Raw genomic sequence first — 20,853 nt, forward strand, 5'->3', positions numbered from 1 at the left:
GCAGTATTCTGTGATACCAATATTAAACTTATTAGCAAAACTCCCCAGCTGCTATGCTAAAAATGCTCAACCAAAACAGACAATTAAAAGGTGTTTGTACTAGTACCAAAATTTGTTCAAATAGTCTCTGGAAAACAAATGTCAAATAAATTTCAAAACAACACAACAAACATTACTAGGTACTATATATTTGGAAATGTGATTATGACTTTTTTTAACAATACATAATTGACATTTAATGGGGAAGCCCTAAGTCTATATAGAAAATGGAACGCTATGGCTATAAGTTATTTTCTGCTTATATTTTCTCTTCAGCAAAATGTGAAAATCCAATGAATTACCCACAGAATACTTTCAAATTGTCCATTTTAAGAAATAATGGCATGAGGATAAAAGCAAGTCCTCTACATTTAACTCATGGGAGACAGTACAACCCAAGAATTCTTCGAGTCAGCTGTATTTTATTTCATCACCCTAAAGAGAAAAATTTCCTTCAAAACTACCCTCAACATTGGGCATGGTGGCGAAGCCTATAATCTCAGCACTCGGAGGCTGAGTCAGGAGGATTGCTGTGAGTTCGAGGCCAGCCTGGGTGTATAAAGTGAGTAGTGAGTTCAAGGCCAGCCTGGGCTACATAGTGAAACCCTGTCTCAAAGATAAATAAATAAATAAATAAATAAAACTGTAGTGTACTCTTAAGAAATGTTTACTTTGGCAAACTAAAATTTTCATGTGTATTTTGTCAAATGTTTGATTAGATTATGGCACAGTAATTCTCTTCTATCTTAAGCTAATTTCCTTCTGTGACAGGTCATCTGATCCTTACAGAAGACTGAACAAGTAAAAGGCATATGTAAGATGTCAGTTAGGACAGCTGGATATGGCCCATTAATGTACTTGTTCTCAGAAGATGGATTTTTGTACCTCTATCACAGAAAATGCACTTCCCAATTCAGATCAAAGATAAAATATGAGGTTCTGATTCTTTAAAAACCAACCAACTAACCAACCAGGAAGTAGATGCTTCAGAAAAAAACACGTTCACTAGGCTGGGCATGGTGGTGCATGCCTGTGCCTGTAATCCCAGTACTCGGGAGGTTGAGGCAGGGGGATCTTTGCAAGTTCGAGACCAGCCTGGGTTACAAAGTGAGCTCAAGGCCGGCCTGAACTGCAGAGACAGACCCTGTTCTCAAGAAGACCAAAACAAACAAACAAAATTGTTCACTAATAATTCGCTACAACTGCCTGTCCCATACTTTGTAACACATTTTGAATAGAAATTATAAAGACATATGAAAACCACAAAATTAGTCCCTTTTAGGGGAACTTATATTTAGTGCCCAAGAGGGCATATTTTGAAATCTCGTATCAGATACAGTGCACCCTGCTGAATTTCAAAACTGAATAGTCACACTAAAAGCCATACTCCAAAGCCCTGTATTTAAAGGACAATCTATACAATGAAAAAAACAACAACCACAACGAACAAAACACACAGACACACATCTAAACCAAACACGTGCTCACTTCCTTCTGTCAGGGGAAGAAGCTGAAGAAAATCTAGATCTAGACATGTATGAAATATGGCCACCACACACCTCTATAGATAAAAACAAAAACAAAAAGCATTCATTTTCCTGATTTTTCTTTAATACAGTTGCCATCTCTCATAATATACTATTAGGAACCTTCTTATGGCATCTAATCTATCCTTCTGCTGCGCCGCGTGGTTTCCCCCTCAAACCTAGGCCTACGGCTGGGTGATAATTAATGGGCAGTGGCATTAATTTTCTAAAAGTGGGTTAACGCACACATTCAAACCACTTAACTTTTCAACTGAGAGTTCATAGAAAGTCTGTTTCCTTGCTGCAGTAGCCGTCACTCCAGATTGCGTTTTGACTCCAAGAAGTGGGAAGAAGTCTTTTTGTTACAATGCGTCTTCCTCTTTCCTTCTACCATCCTTTCTCCCTCCCCTCCTTCATTTTCTTTCTTCCATTCATTTCTTTTCCTCTTTTTCATTCTTTTTTAATAAGAGGTTAAAAGGAATTGGTTATTAAAGAAATCAAAGTCTAGTAAACATCAAAAACAGAGCTCACAAACTCTTCTGTATGATGTCGTTAAATTACTGACAAAAACTCTTTAACAGACACACGCCAGCGGTGCTGCTTTATTTAAGCAACTGGCGCTCCTCAATGCTTTTGAGGCGCTTCTTCCGGGGCTGTACAAAGTCATCATCTGAATCATCACTAAATTTATTATCTTCTGATTCATTCCTGAATTCTACTTTAGGAAACCTTTTTTCTGGATAAAGGTTCTTTAGAAGTTCTTCAAAATAGCTTTCAAGTTTTATACCAGCATTGGCTACTTCTGAATCAGGCTGTTGGATAAAAATAAGAAGAATTAAAAAATAAAGACCAACATTTTAGATAGTCAGTAGAAATAATCTCTCAAACTTCTGTTCACTTTTGAGTCTTGAGATTATAAGTGTCCATGGACTGTTGTGGAAAATGTTTACACATAGTCACTAACACAAAAATAGAACAAACCATTAACCAGGGGTACATACTGAAGGGTATATTCTGACATATTTAAATGATTAAGAGATGAGAAAATTTTAGAGGACTTCTTGAATTTATCCTTAAGATATCATGATAAACAATGAAAAGACAATTTTGGAAGTCCACATTTCAAGAAATAAAAGTGAGAATGACAAAAACTACTTCTAGACCAGAAGAATTTTTTCTAAATTACTGTCAAGTTATGTTATAATTTATATTTCCACTCCCCATATAATAAAGCTTTGAATATAAATGTCCTAATTCCCTCTCTCCTACTCCGATGGATCCGAAATGTGGACATTTATTCCCCTACCAGACATCTTGTCTCATTTGTTGACAGCGTATTTGTTTTCAGATGACACTCACATTGAAGCTGACCTCCCCTCACCTCATTGAATTCAGCACAGTTTTGAAAGATCAATCTGAAATCAGCTACGAAATCTTCAGGCTTTGTGTACAAGGAAGAATCTTCTTGGAGTCTTTTCTTGATGGTTGACAAGTCCATTGGATTTTTAATTATTTTATAATAATCAGGCACCTTTCAAAACAATTGAGATGTTATAACAACTAAGTCCTACCGAATCCTAAATACTTCTATAAGAAGTGACAGGAAAGTTCAGATTGCCCTTACAGCTTTTCTGCATTTTATCCTTGGTAAGAAAACCTGTTTAGGCTGGGTATGGTGGTGCATGCCTGTAATCCTAGCACTTGGGAGGCTGAGGTAGGAGAATTACCCAGTTCGAGGCCAGCTGGGGCTACATAATAAGTTCAAGGTCAGCTTGAACTACAAAGTGAGACTCTGTTTCAAAAAAACAAAATGAAACATGATGTCTTCATATATTCTCTATTAACTTTCTCTATTCTCCATCTTTAATTATTACATAAAAAGCAATGATTAGGAAAAAAAGTATTTCTAGTAGTGGTATGTGACATTTTTTTCTTGCATGAATTATAGCAAGTGGTAAAGCTTGATCACCAGCTCTGCTGCTCCACAGCAAGATCTTGGGTGAGTTATTTAACCTTACGGAGCATTTTCTCATATTCCAAATGGGAGTAATCCTGCAACTGCATAGGACTTATATATATATACATATATATACATAATATACACAATACATTATTATATAGATAATAAAAGGTGACATATATCAGGAAAATGAAAGACATTTTCTTGCTACTGTTGTTATTAATACAAATGTAGCTGTAAGGCAAGATAAAAACACCAAGGTTGCATTACATTTTTAAGTGTGTACTGGCATCACCAGCTTCTTTTATTTGACTTCCCTCTTTGGTTTGTTTTTTGAGACAGGGTCTTGCAATGTATATTCCAGGATGTCCTTGAACTCGTGGCCATTCTTGAGCCTCAGTCTCCTAAGTGCTGGGACTGGGTGTGCGCCATTACATTGTGCCTACTTGACTTCTTCACCTTGCCTCTTCTGGGTACAAGTGTTCCTTTAGCCTGGAATTATTCATTACTTGTTCTCAAGAAAGAAGTTGACTGGTATCAGCTGAGTGCACATATTTACCAAGTTAGTTTTCTTCTAACCTTGCATTAATTTTTAAAATTTAATAAAGACAAATTCATAGAATTTTTAAAATTTTGGACAACATACAATAGACAGAGATTATATTTTGGGTAGTGGGCCCTTTCCACAAATATAAGACTATGGTGCATGAAACTCTTAATACAAACCTCTTTGAAGTAAATGGCTAGCACACATACACATCCCTTCCTCAGCTTACTTTCTACGGAAAAGTCCATTTATTACTTTAAGTCTGGACCTATACATTAAGATCTGGATTAGCTATTAGGAAGTATTGAAAATGGTCTACAAACTAGACTCTTTACATATGTCATTTTTTGTTCTTTGTTTTTGATACTGGGAGCCGAACGCAGGACCTTGTGCTTACCAGGCAGGCACTGTGTCACTGAGCTATATCCCTGGCTCCTGAGAAACTACTCTTATAAACAAAATTTCCAAAAAAACGAACATCCACATCTGCTATGTGAACATGTACAAGATGACATTAATACTTACAGTTAGAGGAACAGGGTCTTGAAAAGCCAGGCTCATTTCATGGCAGTAAAGAAACAGAAGTAGGCGTTCACACTTCTAAGGGAAAAAAACCCATAATGGAAGTCATTGTTTATTTTAGTAAAAATTCCATAGGTCTCAAACTACAAGAATTAAAACTAGATGAGTATAAGAAAGATACTAAATCTTGGAGTACAAGAAAGATACTAAATCTGACAATCATTAACTGTAGTGCTTGACAATGTAGGATGTACGTGTTACTTGAGAAAGTCCTTGTAACTAACTGAACCAAGAACAGTACCAGTAAAAACTCATCTGAAGGTCTTTACAATGACTTTCCATTTCAGTCTGGGTGCTGCAGTAGCGGCCAAGACAGAGGGCCGCATCTAGTCAGAGATCGCGGCTGGGGACTCTTCCTTGGTGCGTGCTCTGTTACTTTCCTCCGATACGTTTCTCCCAGTGGGCACTGTGTGCAGACCTGGCCCTGGGGTGGCTTTCTTGCCTGACATTTTCATACTGTTTTCTATTTAATTTAGCAGAGGAGGTTCTTTAGTAATTAGATATGAATAAACCTACTACCATCTAGTGAAAGAATTAATTATTCTCCTGAAGAGTGGAAAGAGAACCCCAGATCACAGTGCCACTTCTAAACAAATAATGAAACAAAACTTATCTGTGCTAGAAATGAAACTTTTACTCAAGTGAGATTAAATCTAAGAGCCCAGGATCGATCCTGTGCAGGTAGAATAAGCCTCTATAACACACACATACATTCCTGTTTATAAATTTAAAAACATTGTAATTTGCTATTAAGTTCTCAATTGCTTTATTTAAAAAAAAAAACTCCTTAAAAATCCAATATAAAACATAATGCATCTAATCAAAATTTTTTTCTCATGCTCTAGGGTAGAAATGTCAAAAGACTCACCCTTTTATCTATTGGTGCTAATTTAACAAGAGCTTCAGTTTTCTTTTTTTCCAAATTGTGACTTGGAGCATCACAGTCGTACTCAACTTCTGGTTTAGACAGATCTCGGCAGAAAGTACAGATCCACTCTCCACTGTTGAGATAATGTATTTTTGAGTATTTTTTAACACCTCCCCTTGCTACATCCTCCATGCTATCTAGTACAGAGTTACTTGGCATGAATTTTAATCACTAAATACCACATACCTGTTCTGGCAGCACAGTGGTGGGAGAAGAAACAGAAATTAACTGATTGACTGACTGTACTGGGATTGAATTCAGGGCCCTTGCATGAAGCTATATCTCCATCCCTTCCTTTTTTGGGGCAGGGTCTTGCAGAGTCACTCAGCTGCTTAGGCTAGGCTCAAACTTGCAACCCTCCTCTCCTGCCTTGGCTTCCCACAGTGCTGGGATTACAGGTATGAGCGATCCTCCAATGGGGCTCAGCAGAAATCTAATGCAAAGCCCTAAGTGGTTAATATCAAAGTCCAGTTAAGGAGCTATGAAATATTTTCTTTATATATTAATAAGCTAATTATATATGTATGAGTTGTATATATTAATTTTAAACATATATGTTAACTTAGGGCTGATATGAGATATGAATGAATTTTTTCCTCAAAGGATTCAGAAAAAAGAAATGCTCATTTAAAGTTTTGGGTTTTTTGTGGGGGTGTTCTTTTAGAGACAGGGTCTCACTATGCAGTTCAGGCTGGCCTTGAGCTCACTTTGTAGCCCAGGGTGGTCTCGAACTTGCAAGAATATTCCTGCCTCAGCCTCCTGAGTGCTGGGATTACAGGTGTGTGCCACCACTTGGCATTTATAAATAAATAAATGTATAGCATGTAAAGAACTAAGAGATTAGCATGATGGGTCTTACCAATCATCATCTCATAGGGAATTCGTTTGAGACACTGAAAATGAGAAAGCTCAAGGTCCAACCAGGAAGATACATTACACGGTGGGAGATGACACACTGTACCTAAGGATCACTGTCCTTTATGATGACCTGCTATAGTAACTTATGTGGCCTTTGTTTCTGTTTGGTTTTGTTAATTCTCCTAACAGACTAGCTTCCTCCCACTCCCACGCTGAGAGTGAAGCCAGGGCCTTACACAGGTTAGCCAAGTGCTCTACCCCTGAGCTACACCCTCAGCCCAGCCTAGTGTTTTGAAAAAAGCACATGAACAGGAAACTCTAGATTATCATTATAGTACTGTATATGTTTGTGCCAAGTGGAACTTTCTTTACATTTTTACAAAGATTTTAGATTGTAATGATCATCAAAGTTCACTATTGCCAGGTGTGGTGGTGTGCCCCTGTAATCCAGCACTCAGGAGGCTGAGGCAGGAGGACCACCATGAGTTCAAGGCCAGCCTCAACTACTTAGTGAGACGCTGTATCTAAAAAAAAAGTTCACTGCTACTATTTTTGTCATACAATTGTTTTTGCAATGCTGGGGACTTAATACAGGGGTTTCAATATGCTTGTTCAATACACTTCCCCCGAGTCACCCACCCAGCCCTGCTCTACTATTTACAGCAAAGGATGTGGGAAGGCGAGCACTGTGTTACCTCGGAAAATTTGTCAGTGTGGGCACATGACAAGAGAGATGGAAAACTTTTGGACACTTCTCACAGCACAGCAGTTCCCCTCCATTTTGACAAACTGCACACCAGTCCTCATTGGGGTCGTCCTCCTTCCTCGTCTCCCCAACATGGAGGGGAGACTTCTGAGACGCGTCAAGCCACTCAGACTTCCCACTGGATGGGTTCTCCGGGTGCAGTCCAGGCTGATCCCCTGTGCTATCGGGGGCATCAGATCTTACAACCGTCTCCTCAGAAGCAGAGCTCTGACTACTATTTAAGAGCAGGGAAGTGAGTATGCTTCTTGGATAGTTGGTCTACAATAAAAGAAAAAACCGTATGTGTACATATGTGTGTTTTGAAATTTACTTTGTTTACTAGTACTACTGCAGACTGCTCTCCCATGGCCCTGCTATTCTGCAGAAGTTAGAACCGCACTGGACTCTCTCTCTCTAATGGCACAGGAAAATGGACTTCTACTTGGACTGTCGACACAGGCGACGGGCAGGGTGTGGTGATCCCTGCTGTCTGCTCACGTCTGTACAAATTAGAGAGCAGATAGGCAGCATGGAAGTCAGCCACATGAACTCTTAATAAGTATGCATTGCAGCTATAAATTCAAATTACACTTAAGATGTAGACACTATACTTCTAAGATGAATCTAAATTCTGCTGGACACTAGAGTAGTGAAAATTCCTTATCAGTAATAAAAACGATCTCCTGCGAACATTTAAAAAAAATTTCCAAGTAATAAATGTAGATAGGTTAAAAGCACTCATTCCCTAGAGGCAACAATTTTCAAACTTTGCTTTTCCTTCTGCTATTTACCTTCACATTTCCTTTTCTGTTTGTTCTTGTTGAGGTGAGGGTCTCACTATGTTGCCCAAGCTGGCCTGAACTCACGACCCTCCTGCCTCAGCCTCCCAAGTAGTTGGGATTATAGGCACATATAAGTGTGCCCAGGTTACCTCCATGTTCCTAGAGAAAATGCCCATAAAATTGGGTTTTCAATTTTAAATGTCATATATATGAGGTTTTTCTGCTATGAAGATCCAGAGATCGTGTTCACACTCTTGACTCTCCAAACGCTTCCTACACGCACATATGCATTGCTAGCACCCATCCACCCTCCACACATAGTGTTTACTAAGCATTACCTTACCATTTCAGTTGGTAGGAGCCAACATAACTGTGTATGGCTAGCTGGCATCTACTCCATTTGAGCTGTATCTGTACTGATTAGGTATTCAGAAAATCATAATTTTTTAGATAAATGTTTAGATTATAGTCTAAGTATAATATTTACTTTAGTGCATTTCAGTGCTGTTTCATCATTCAACTATGTAAATACTATTCAGCGCAGACACTACATTTCATTTTTGGAGCATTTTACTACAAACTGGTTATAAACGTAGACCTATTTTTCCATTTGCTTATTTTTCTAGGTACACATCTCTATGCCAGTCTTCCAGGTTATAAAATGATTTTTAACACTGTCAAAATATTCTTCTCCACTCAGCTATACCCTTGAGGAGTCTGCTGTTCTGTGCCAGACTGTTCTGTAAGAGCTGCTATACTGGGGACTATCTTCTTCTTACCCCCTAATCAAGAATGGCATTGTAAGCAGTGATATAATTACATTTTGAGGCCTAGATTCTTCATCTGATTCTTGTTTCACTATAACAATGGGAAAATCGTAATTTTCAGGTGGTCCGCTGTTTTCTTGTTTTATTCGGATTGGTTCCAACATGACTACTGGGACTTTGTGTGTAGAATCAGCTCCTGTTGGTTTGCTGGAAGAACCAGAGCTGTAAAAGAGGAAAAATAATTAAAAATCTAAAAATACTACACCAAAATGTCACAACAAAGTATAGTAATAATACTCTGAAGTAATGCTGTATCTTCACAAAATTACTACATAACTCAGCAACAAGTCATGCATAAGTAAAATATGTCTCCTATATGCACAAGTTTCAGTTATGATAGAAACACTTTAGAATGTAACCTGTTTAAGCAGTTACACTATAAGTCTGGAAAGGTAATTAAATCTGAATTAAAATAAAATAAAACTGACTTCAATATTCCGAGACTCTATAACTGGGCAATTAAGAGTTGATATTTAACCAGGCGTGGTGGCACATGTGATTACACACAGTGCTGTAATCTCAGCACTCCGGAGGACTGTTGTGAGTTCAAGGCCAGCCTGGGCTACAAAGTGAGCTCAAGGACAGCCTGAACTGCATAGCGAGACCCTGTCTCAAAAAGACCCGCAAAAAAAAAAAAAAAAAAGGAGTTGATATTTTAGAACTACCATATTTTAGGCTTTAATATTTCCTTCTCTGGTCATGACAAAGAGAACGTGAAGCTCACACAAAAACTTGTTGATGAAGTATAAAGACAACTAGGAAATCACACATTGGTCTTCTGCTACTTACACAAGTAGTGGGACAAAAACGCTGTGCAGAGACCCACTGTATTCTCATGGGATTACGGGGCAACCTGTGCCCTCAGAGGAGGCTTCTTTCATTTAATTAAGGAAGGAAGAACTGTGTTAGCTATCTCAGAGCAGGTATCAAGCATAATGAGAAGAGGAGAACAGTAACTAACACTCAACAATTATAAATTTAGTTGAAGTAGAATTAATGTCTGATCATTAGAACAACCAGAAGTGAATGCAACAGTTAAAGTGTTTCTCCTCCCTGAACTGGTATTTCTATATACTGCTGTTATACCTACTTCATTTTTTACTTGCTAATGTCAAACATATTCTATTTTCAACTTAAAATTTTTCTACCTTCAAAGATAAATTTATGCTTTAGTCTTTTCACTAGCTTTTTAAATTAAAATATAATTACTATGAAAATTTCAACTAAAAATTAAAAATAATGGAAGCTGTTCAACATGCGCTCAATACAAAACATACTGAGCCCTAGCAAAAGAAATCTACAGAGTTTATGTACAGTTGGTCCCCGTATCTGAGGATTCCACCAACTGTGGAAGGAAAATACTTGAGGCAAAAATTGTGTCTGAACTAAACATATAGAGACTTTTTGGGGAAAGGGGGTAATTATTCCCTAAACAATACAATGTAACAATTAATACAACACTTATACTGCATTAGGTATTACAAGTAATCTAAAACTGATGTACAGTCTTATGGGCAGGCATGCATAGGTCATATACAAACACTACACTGTTTTCAAGCAAGGAACTGAGCATCCAGATTCTAGTAACCTCTGGAGGGTCCTGAAACCAATTCCCCATGGATATTGAGGGGCTACTGAATGAGAGAACATGGTTAATGGTGTTTACCTTCCTCGGCTCCCAACGCTGGAGGCACTAGGTGAGCGTATTGGGGGATGCACGCTAGTCATAGTAACAGGTCCTGAGAAGAGGGAAATCATACATGTTCACAAGTGAATTAGTAATTATGTGTAAGTCCTACTGAATGTGCTCACGTAGCACTACACTGAAACTGGGAACATACAACAAAATTCTATGGAACAGTAAGTAGTGGACAACACCCAAGCATGGTCTATAAGCCCTGCCAGAGCAGCAGGGCTTTCATCATTCAGCCAAGGTTCTTTGCTACGTGGGAACGTGGATGCATTATATGGTGTTTAGTAACAGTCCGGGCCTATGCTAATTAACAAAGTGCCAGTGGGATGTGCCACAACTTCTAACTTGGAGTGTGATGATTACAGTAACTGGTCCTCTCAGTGAGGACCCTAGTGTCAGTGCAAGCTACACAAGACAGTAACGAGTGGTAGAGCTGACATAACCAGAGTTCCAAATGAGAAAACAACCATCAAGAGAAACAAAAAGAAATCAATTAATAGAAGATGATGAACGTCACACTGAAAAGTTCACATTGGAGTCAATAAATAAGAGGGGTTCTGAACTGCTGCCATAGAAGTGAAGAAGCCACGCACTGGTGGTGGATTATGAGGAACTCTGTCTGGTGTCTGGCATGCAGTTAGTGGTGGACCAATGTCAACTTTAGGAATACTGCTACAATGGCTTCCAGAAATGCTGTGGCCACATTATGCCTTAGCAGATATGTGTGAAGGCACCGTGCTCATTACATTTTTGTCAATGAGTACTGTCATGAAACAATACGTAGTTCAATGGCTAGGAATTATATTTGCTTTTGATTTTTCCTGTAACTAGCAGTGAGAGTAAACATTTTTTGGTTTAATCCGTTCTACTGGTTGTATGTATTTCTGCTTTAGGGCATTCCTATTCCCATGTGCTCTGGCAATACAGTGTACATTCCTTATTTATACAGTCTTGTCAGGTGATAATTTCTCTGCTATATTTTGTCCAAAGTTTGTTTAAAATAGCTATCTAAGTGAAATAAATCACATAGAATAATATCACTCCAGGAGTGGTTTCTCTTATATATGAGAAACTCAAAGCATAAATAATTTAAAGAGCAAAATAAAAGCTAATAAAAAACAGAGAGGTAGACCTTTTGTAGATGAGAAAGCGATCTAGGGACAGGGGAAGAGAGGAAGGAAGGGTAACGGAAATAAAAAGGACTAAGATGCAATATGTACCAAGTCCCCATGATGAAGGTATTATGCATTTTAACATATACTAATAAAAGATAAAAAATCCAAAGGGGCAGAGGAAATAGGTGTTTCCATTAAAATTCTCTCACTGCCTTACATTATGCTCGTATCACTGGGTAAAAGACTTAAATTCTCTTATTGTGGTTCCAAACACCTATTACTGTACGTCACGGTCTCCAGGAATTGTATTAAGAATGTATCTCAGAGGAAATGAATAGGTACACTAATCATTCTTAAACACAAACAGCAAACAAATCACCAAAAGACTGATCTATGTATAGCCATTAATAAATTTTAACTCTAGGCAAACTAAACCCTAAAAGAATACCACAGGCAACTTTTTAATAAGAGTATAACATAGGGGCTGGAGATTTAGCGCAGCAGCACAGCGCTTGCCTGGCAAGCGCAAAGTTGGGACTTCGATCCCCGGTACTGGAAACAAACAAACAAACAAACAAAAAACAGTATAACATAATTTTCTCCTAGGAATGCCACAATCCCTACAAAATCCGTTAAAATTAATTAAGAGTTTATTTCATTCTTTGGAAGTACTGTATACTAATTTTAAGTAATACAAAAAACTCAGACACATCGTAATTATGCAACACAGAAGGTGAAGGAGAGGGACTTCAGTCATTTCTCGAGTAAAAACTAGACATTTGAGGCCACTTACCTGCAAGCCCTGGAGAGGGCACTGATGAGTTTGGTGACTGCACTGTTCTGTTGGAGGGTGGTCTGGGCTGGCCATGATCAGTGCTAGGATCTTTTCTCCCAATGTTGTCCAGCATAATAGTACTCGAACAATCAATCTTATAAGAAAAGAAATTATTTCACGGCAAACTGCTTTTGCAAGTTAATGGCCACCTTACAAGTTTATAGAAAACCTCATTAAGAATTACTGACAAATCAAAAGATATGTAAGTATCACATGAGAAATTCTAATAGATATTTCTCTCAAGATCTTGAATAAAATTTTCTCTCTTTTTTAACATTCCAGCTTGATAACTACACTAAGAGTATACTATTTCAGAAGTCAATAGGAGGAACAAGGGAATACTATGCATCATTCACAAAAATTTTAAAAATTTAATTCATTTAACACTATTAGGTGCATTTAAAAAAAGCAAACTTGAAGTTTTCCATTTCTGCAAATCTCTTTCATGTCTGTTTTAAGAGCAATCAGTTAGCTTTCACCTGCTTCTGCACTGCATCTGTTGTGATCTGTGGCTTCAGATGAAGAATATGAAGAAAATCTGGCTTCATACAGACAGGACCTGGAGGGCCGATCAAGTCCTTGGCCCATACTTTAGGATATGCTAGACATTTGAACAGTCATACACCACACGCATCTCTAGAGCACAAGTCTCACTATATTATTGTTCAGTAAAGGCAGGGCCCTTTAACACAATAGATATACAAATTACACTGATTCCTAATTCACTGCCAGGCTAAATACTGATAAATTTCCAGTTAAGACTTTAATGCTTTAGATGCAATTATTCTTTCATGCCTAAATTCACCAAATTGATAAGAATGTCTTTGTGATTAAAATCGAGTTTAATTCTCTAACACAGTTCTAGTCTTTCACAGGATCCTACAAGAAAATTATGTCCTACAGTCCAACGGCATAGACTGTACATAATTAATTTCTTGTCTGTGCACCTAGAGTAGTGCTACTGGTAGTTATGAAGCATCCTTAGGCAGACAGAGAAAAAGGTCTGCGCCAGGGATATAAGTCAGTGGCATAGTGCTTTCCTGGCAAGTGCAAGGTCCTGAGTTCGATTCCCAGTACAGAAGGAAGGAAGGAAATCAAATGAAATGAAAAGAAAAGAAAGAAAGAAGAAAGACTGTTCATTAGATGAAGACTATCAGTTGAAATAGGCTGACAAAGGATCACTTGTATGTAAATGCAGAGAAAAAGGTAGGAGAATTGCATTTGTTAGTAGGTCTTCTTTCATTTGGGGAAAATGGGAGGAGTACATAAGATCATTTACATTTTAATATTCTTTGGCAATTACCTTGGCTAACGCCTTCAGACAGTGCAAAGACTGGAAAGACAGTGCAAGACTAGATGTTAGATCTGAACCCAAGGAAAGTTTAGGTCTGTCTTCTATGTAGCATTTATGCATGAAAAAATACATGTGCTCTACCCATTTAGAGGACCTAAAATTATAACAATCTAAAAGGAGTATAATAAGGTTAACAACAAAAAAAAATAACTATCAGGAAATCACAACTGATCTCAACATGAAAACAAACTGAATAATGAAGATTACAATAGTTCTTTCAAAATGACAGGTGATGTTGCTAGTCACAGGTGCAAGTCTCTCGGTCCTTCTTTTCAATCCTGGCCTTCCTTCCAGCCATCATACCTCAGTGAAAGGAGTCACTGGTGAGGAGGTAATATGCTATTTTTGACAACCCTTAGGCTGTAACTACTTATTAGATCCTTCTTGCATATCTCTGTCTTCCTGAGAAACCACTTTGAAGATACCACCACGTATTACAGCAGCCACTGATATTTTCCTACTAATCTATCCATAACTGTGTTAAGTTTGTAATGTTCCTATCCTATTTCATAATGTATGTTTATTATTATGTGTTTCCTACAACAACCATTGAGAATAGTTAATGATTTTTCAATAGGTCACTCATGTATAGCTCTATTTATTTTCTTTAGAAGCCACTTTGAAGATACCAAAGTATAGCACAACTCTTGATAATCTCCTACCTCTTTTGTCTCTAACTCACTATTATTTGTCTATTTGTTTTCCTGAGAAACTATTTTGTAGGTAATAATATGTAAAACAATAACCATTGATAATTTCCTACCATTTTGTCTGTAATTTGCTGTCCCCCCTATTATTATGTTATCCTTCTTTTATTCTTTAAAATAAAAAATAAATAAATAAATAAATAAATAAATCAAAATGACAGGTGATTCCTTCCAACTACAATAGTACAAAACACTTCTGACAAGATATATATTTTTTCTTTTGTTTTTTTGTGGTACCAGGGATCGAACTCATGACCTTGCGCTTGCCAGGCAGGCACTTACGCCACTGAGCTAAATCCCCAGCCCTGACAAGATATTTTAACGTTCAGTCTTATGCATGATAATGAGATTAGAATAAGAAAAGGAAAAGTAAGAGTTCAACTTGTATTTGGGAACCTGTCTACATGATGTATTTTATGCCTCTGGAAAGATGCTCAAAAAGCCATATGGACAAAGTTAAAAGTTTCGAGAATGAGTTATTATTTAATTTAAATATTAAAAAAATCAGGTAATTTGCACTGCTCAGGACAATCTAGTAGAAAATGGTTAGGTTTCCACTACTAACACGCATCTTCATCTCTTCTGATGTCTTAGCATCCAACTCTAACTTTAATCTGTTACATTCCAGCCATGTGACTTCCATCACCCCTGTTCTTACTGCCCTCCGTCCCAGCTTTGATTACATGATCTATCAACTTAATTACTACAAATTCCTCTAACTCCAGAGTCCTGAAAGACATTCTGTTGTATGTCCAAGTGGTCATTTTTTTTTTTCTTACTGCTTTTTAAATATTTCTAAAGAATGAAAATTACTGAAAGAAAAACCTGTAATAGAACAAACCTAGCCCTTTTAACAGATACAAATTAACTGACAATTTCCAAAAAAGGTTGGAAGAATAAATTTTGTGTATACTTACATCAGGAAGAGAAGGAAGATTATAAGAACCTCCCACTGGTGCACTCAGATCGATCATAGGTGAACCAAACCCCTTTCCGTCGTACCCTGCAGCACTTGTGATGGTGGGACTGGAAGGAGTAGAGCACGAGCTGCTGGTGGTTGAGGCGGCACCCTGTCCACTACTGATCTGCCACTGTAGGGGCAAGAAAGAAGAAAGCAGGTTGTCCATCAGCTGCTTTTTCAGGTACCAAATGAAGTGGAAGACAGATTCTGCTGTCTGAATTCGATTTTATTTTCAGTGAAAAGAAGGGAGCAGAGAATACATAGGTATTAATCAAACAAACAAAATCACTTACTTTTATTGGAAGATAAATGTTAGTATATATCAAAAAACCATAGTACCCAGTCGGAAAGGTTATACACACTGGAAAAGGAGCAGAAGAACAAAGCAACATAAATGAGCTAAAGATGGATGTTTGATACCAAATGTTTCCTTCTCCTCCTACCTGAAATAGCTGGAAATAAGTCATAGAACAAGTCTTTCAGGATTTTTTATTTTTCTCATTGTTCATATATGAAAAGCCCTGATATACCTGAGGAATGTCTTCTCATTCATATTAGCAACTGAGGTAAACATATAAACTAAGATAATATTTTGCATGCTAAAATATACAGAAGTCAAGCGTGCTACCCTCTGCAGTTTACTTCAAAACCTATCAGCCAGGCGTGGTGGCACATGCCTATATCCCAGTACTCTGCGAGGCTGACACAGGAGAAGCACAAGTTTGAGCCAAGACTGAGCAATTTAGCAAGAACCTAACTCAAAATGGAAAATATAAAAAAGACAGGATTTCAATCTCCAGTATAGCAAAGCTGAAACCAAACCACACAAATGATGGCTTGATAGACATCTAGATAGATAATATGAGGTAGGGCAAGTAGAACAAAATGCCCCTATAAAATTCTTTCAACTTTTGTTATGTTTGAAATTTTTCTAATAAAATAGTGGAAAAAGGAAAGCACCTGAGAGCTTCCCTATGACTATGCATGGGGGAAAATTCCCAACACAGTCATTTATATATGGATGACACTACAGAATGGCTTAAGTTCTTAAACATTTTAATTTCAAAACGTCTAATTTCTATGTTCTCTTATAGAAACTAAATACATAAACATACACAGGTGGGTGTGAATGTTATCTTACCGCACACCCACCCCTCACGTGCTACCTTCCATCCACCACCTCTCCCAAGAACAGTCCATTTCAGATAGAGGGTACCTTTCCAGGGTTTCTCCTGTGTATATGAGATTAAAACATACACATACATAGACAATACCACATGTAATTCTGTAATAGGTTTTTTTTCACATAATATATTTAGGAGATTATATATATTTCCTTAATATATCAAGTATTTCTCGTGTATGAGTATGCCACATTTGTTAAAATAAGTTTCTCACTGCATTTTCTCCTGGCTTGTTACTTCATTTATTCATTCATATTTAGATATTTGGCCAGAAAACATTTTGAAAAATATAAAAGATATCTACTCTTTAAAATATATAATAAATGGCAGGTGTAGTGACACATGTCTATAATCCCAGCATGTGGGAGGCTAAGGCGGAGGATCACCACAAGTTTGAGGCCAGCTTGGGCTACAAAGTGAGGCCCTCTCTCAAACAACAACAACAAAACCCCAACAAAAAACTCACTAAACACAATAAATGCAGAAGGAAGATAGTTAAGTACCCGGATTGCTGGGCATATTTACACACACATCAGAATAATTCTCAACACATCTCTACAAGGCACTCAATCACTTATGGTTGGGGCAAGTGAGATTTAAAGAGAATAAATTTGCCCAGCACCATAAAATTATTAGGAAAATAAAAGTTAAGGCCCAAATATATTTTGGTACCTTTCCATCTTACCCAAATTATGAAACAGAAGTGAATATAATAATAGTCTAGAAAATTTGGTAATAAGGGATGGGGATATAGCTCAGTGGCACAAGCGCCTGCCTAGCAAGTGCAAGGTCCTGAGTTTGATTCCCAGTACCAAAAGAAAAGAAAAGAAAATTTGGTAATTATACCAAAGCCAGACATTATACACACAAACACATGGCAGATAAATATTTTTTGAATAAAATTTTTCAATGATCTGATTAAAATGAATGTTATAAGATTATGAGATTAGTATCATCATCCTTTTTTATGGGAAGGGAGGACATGTCCTTGGCAAAAAATTAAACCAAAATTAGTCCAAAAGCTTTCTTCTGAAAAGACTGTTCACAGAGGTGCATGTAAGTGGCTTCTGCTGTAAGATAAAGCAATTCTAGAAATTTTTACCTACAGACACTAAGAACATAATGAACTATCAGATTTCATGTGTAACCTTTAATTTTCATTGGATATGTATGCACTCCATATTGAAACTGTGCCACAATTAAGTTTGTTTCCAAAAAGTTGCCTCAAAATACTTCCTGTGGACTTGACCTTGGATGTATAAGAATACTTTTGTTTAGGAAATATAAAGTGCTTAACTAAAAATTACACACACCAGTATTATAAAATGTAATACCAACAACACAATTACTCTACTGAGCTTTTGTTCCTGTACAAGTAGCTTGATTTCTTTTATTCTTCACAAAGCACAGTCTCAGCTTTGTTTTCATAGCTCTGTCTGTAATACACTCTGAAACTCAGTCATTATATAAAAAAAAAGTAAACCAAGCTGTTCTTGCTCTTCATAGCCTGCTGCTTAATCTAGAAATTCAATGTGACTTAAAAGGAAAGACAAGCAGAGAAGAATAAGCAACTAGGAAAGTAGAAATATACCTGTTTTATGGCTTGCTGAGCCAAGAAAGCCATCTGTAGGGGGTTGGGCTTTATTGCTTGCCGAGGTACATTCTGGTTTGGTGGGTATCTCAGCTGTTGAGGATGAGGAGGAAGCACTGGTCCATTGGGTTTAGGGCTGTGATTTTGAAAGTTTATCAAACGTGGAGGGGGTTGCTAGAACAATGAAATTAAACCATTTCAGTAACAATTACCTCCATAAAGACAAGTTAGAAGGATCTCATAAAAGGAATGAGGGCGTGGGGATGGGCAGACATCTACAATTTCTGATTTTGGGGGTACTGGGGATTGAACCCAGGGCCATGCACTAAGCTACAACCTCCCAAGCCTTTTTTATTTTGAGATAGTATCTTGCTAAATTACTGAATTTTGTAGGCTGGACTCAATTTTGTGATCCTCCTGCCTCAGCCTCCCTGGGTGCTGGCACCATGCCAACTTTGTGTAATCCATTTTGAACGAATTTTATCATGAAAGAACCTTGGGAGAGGTATTATCAACTAGGTTTGTAGGCTGGACACAGGCCAGCGTGGTAAGTTAGGTAACTGTGTTTTTGGTATCCTAAATCCTTCAAGATTATCTGCTGCCAAGAACTGCTCTCCTCAAACCTCTTAAAGTGACAGAATAATAACTGCTAACATTTATTGATGAATTATTACCTAACAGGCATTGCTTTATATAGGATTGTTTTAACAACAATCCTATGAGGTAGGGATTATGTTTATGTTACATATAAGGAAATTAAAGTTTAGAGAATTCAAGTAATTTGCCCAAGATTAATAGACAGTAAATCTGAAGAGTCTAGCTCCAAGGTCTGTATTCTTAAAAAACCATCAATAATAAAAATAGCTGACGCTACATTTTAAAATTTAACAAGTTTTAGCCAGTTGTGGTAGTGTAAACCTGCCCAGCACTGCGGCAGGATAAGGCAGGAAGATTGAAAGTTTAAGCCCACCCTGGATAAGTTAGTGAGACCCTGTCTCAAAATTCAAGAGCTGGGATGATGCTTAGTACAAAGGCCCTAGGTTCAATGGAGAGTGGGGACACAAGTCTCAGATCTTACTGATCTCTGTCTAACACAGTATTTTATGTATATTTCATCACCGGGCCCTGTATAGTAGATATTTTAACCTTTATTTGCAAATCAGGAAACTAATTAGAAAGATTAAACACTTAACATAATTTGAAAAGTCACACAGCTAGTAAAAGTGAGCACCAAGACCTTCACCAAATCTAATCAGTCCAATTACTACCAAAACATGTTCTGATGCTTTTCTGGCTGTCAAAACACTGATTGGCTAGCATAGTGGCGCAGTGAAAAGCAGATGCAGGAAATATTTTTGGATGAAATTCTACAGTAAAATTTTGCCCAAGAGTAGAAAAATATTAGAAAAACAACAGAACTTTATTGCTGGGCAGGGTAGTGCACAGCTGTAATTCCCACTACTCTGGGACATAGGCAGGAGGGATAGAAGTTTGAGCCTAACCTAGGCAGAGCTCAGTATGAAGGCCTTGGGTTCAACCACCAGTACTGTAAAAAACAAAAAAAGCTTCAAAATTTTACAAAAACATATGCCTAAAGCCATAGCAATTGTTTTTCATTTTTCTATAAAAGTTTTGTTACTGGAGAGGTCTACCTCATAGAAATAGAAACAAAAAATAATTGGGCAATTATAATGGAAATGGTGGGCTGGGCATGGTGGCGCACGCCTGTAATCTCAGCACTGGGGAGGCTGAGGCAGGAGGATTGTTTTAAGTTTGAGACCAGCCTGGGCTACAAAGTGAGCTCAAGGACAGCCTGAACTGCACAGCGAGACCCTGTCTCAAAAAGACAAAAGAAAAAAAAAAAGAAATGGTGGAAAATTAAATTTATCAAAAGGATTAATTTTTTAAGTGGGAAACCACTCCTGAACGGTCTCTAAGGGAGAATTAAGCTGGTTATGTAAGTTTTGGCCACCCTGTTGTCCCCTTCTCCCAGCCTGATGCTTCCACCATGATTCAACTGCAAATGGCACAATGCCTGAGCTGTGCTGCATCATCTGAGAAGTCAGTGGGACCAGATGTCAACCTTGCCATCAAGGAACTCAGGCTGGCCAGGGCCAAGGTGACACCCTGCCCTCACTGTTATAGGTGATTGGATTCATTTGTGAGAACCTGTGGCACAGGAAGCAACTTCAACTTCTACTCAAAGAAGAGTAGAAATGTGTTAGTATCTTAAAAGGAATAGTAGTTCTAGGGCCAGGGATATAGCTTGGTGGCACAGTGCCTGCCTGGCAACTGTGAGGTCCTGAGTTTGATTCCCGCTACAAAAAAGAAAAAAAGAAAAAGAAAAAGGAATAGCAATTCTAGTAATACATTGGCAAAATGGAATTTAAATTGCAAGATTTAAGGATTAATTGAGAATAATATTTAAGAATAGATGCTAGGTACGGTATAATCACAGGAGGGATTGTACTAGGCAGTACAGAAGCTGATGTAGGACGATTGCAAGTTTGAGCTTAGCACAGGCAACTTACTGAGATTCTGTCTCAAAAGAGAATGTATAAAATGGGCTCCAGATGTACATGTAGTTCAGTGTGAAGGCCTTTGGGTTCAATCCCCATG

General features: G+C 37.7%; 2 protein-coding genes across 10 annotated transcripts in view; one reads left to right on the top strand and one right to left on the bottom strand.

Annotated features, from left to right (window-relative positions):
• Svopl (SVOP-like) overlaps positions 1 to 20,853 on the top strand; it is a 101,387-nt gene that overhangs the window by 55,210 nt on the left and 25,324 nt on the right. For 8 of the 9 annotated variants that reach the window (XM_013504968.1, XM_013504971.1, XM_013504976.1 and 5 more), the window contains one exon: positions 316 to 528. The exons of the other annotated variant lie outside the window; for it this stretch is intronic. In XM_013504968.1, coding sequence (XP_013360422.1) covers positions 316 to 336 — 21 coding nt within the window. In that variant the 3' untranslated portion in view covers positions 337 to 528. Of the gene's footprint in view, positions 1 to 315; positions 529 to 20,853 lie in introns of those variants that run through there. 9 annotated transcript variants of the gene reach the window in all.
• Positions 1,629 to 20,853, bottom strand: part of Trim24 (tripartite motif containing 24) — a gene marked incomplete in the record, with an annotated part of 112,665 nt that continues 93,440 nt past the window's right edge. The window contains 10 exon segments of the mRNA XM_013504966.1: positions 1,629 to 2,377; positions 2,947 to 3,096; positions 4,598 to 4,672; positions 5,523 to 5,655; positions 7,136 to 7,464; positions 8,788 to 8,956; positions 10,461 to 10,533; positions 12,396 to 12,531; positions 15,416 to 15,589; positions 18,235 to 18,408. Of these exon segments, the coding sequence (XP_013360420.1) occupies positions 2,168 to 2,377; positions 2,947 to 3,096; positions 4,598 to 4,672; positions 5,523 to 5,655; positions 7,136 to 7,464; positions 8,788 to 8,956; positions 10,461 to 10,533; positions 12,396 to 12,531; positions 15,416 to 15,589; positions 18,235 to 18,408 (1,623 nt within the window).

This window comes from Chinchilla lanigera, unplaced genomic scaffold (genome assembly GCF_000276665.1).
Source record: "Chinchilla lanigera isolate Chin_1 unplaced genomic scaffold, ChiLan1.0 scaffold00093, whole genome shotgun sequence".
Lineage (NCBI taxonomy): Eukaryota > Metazoa > Chordata > Mammalia > Rodentia > Chinchillidae > Chinchilla > Chinchilla lanigera.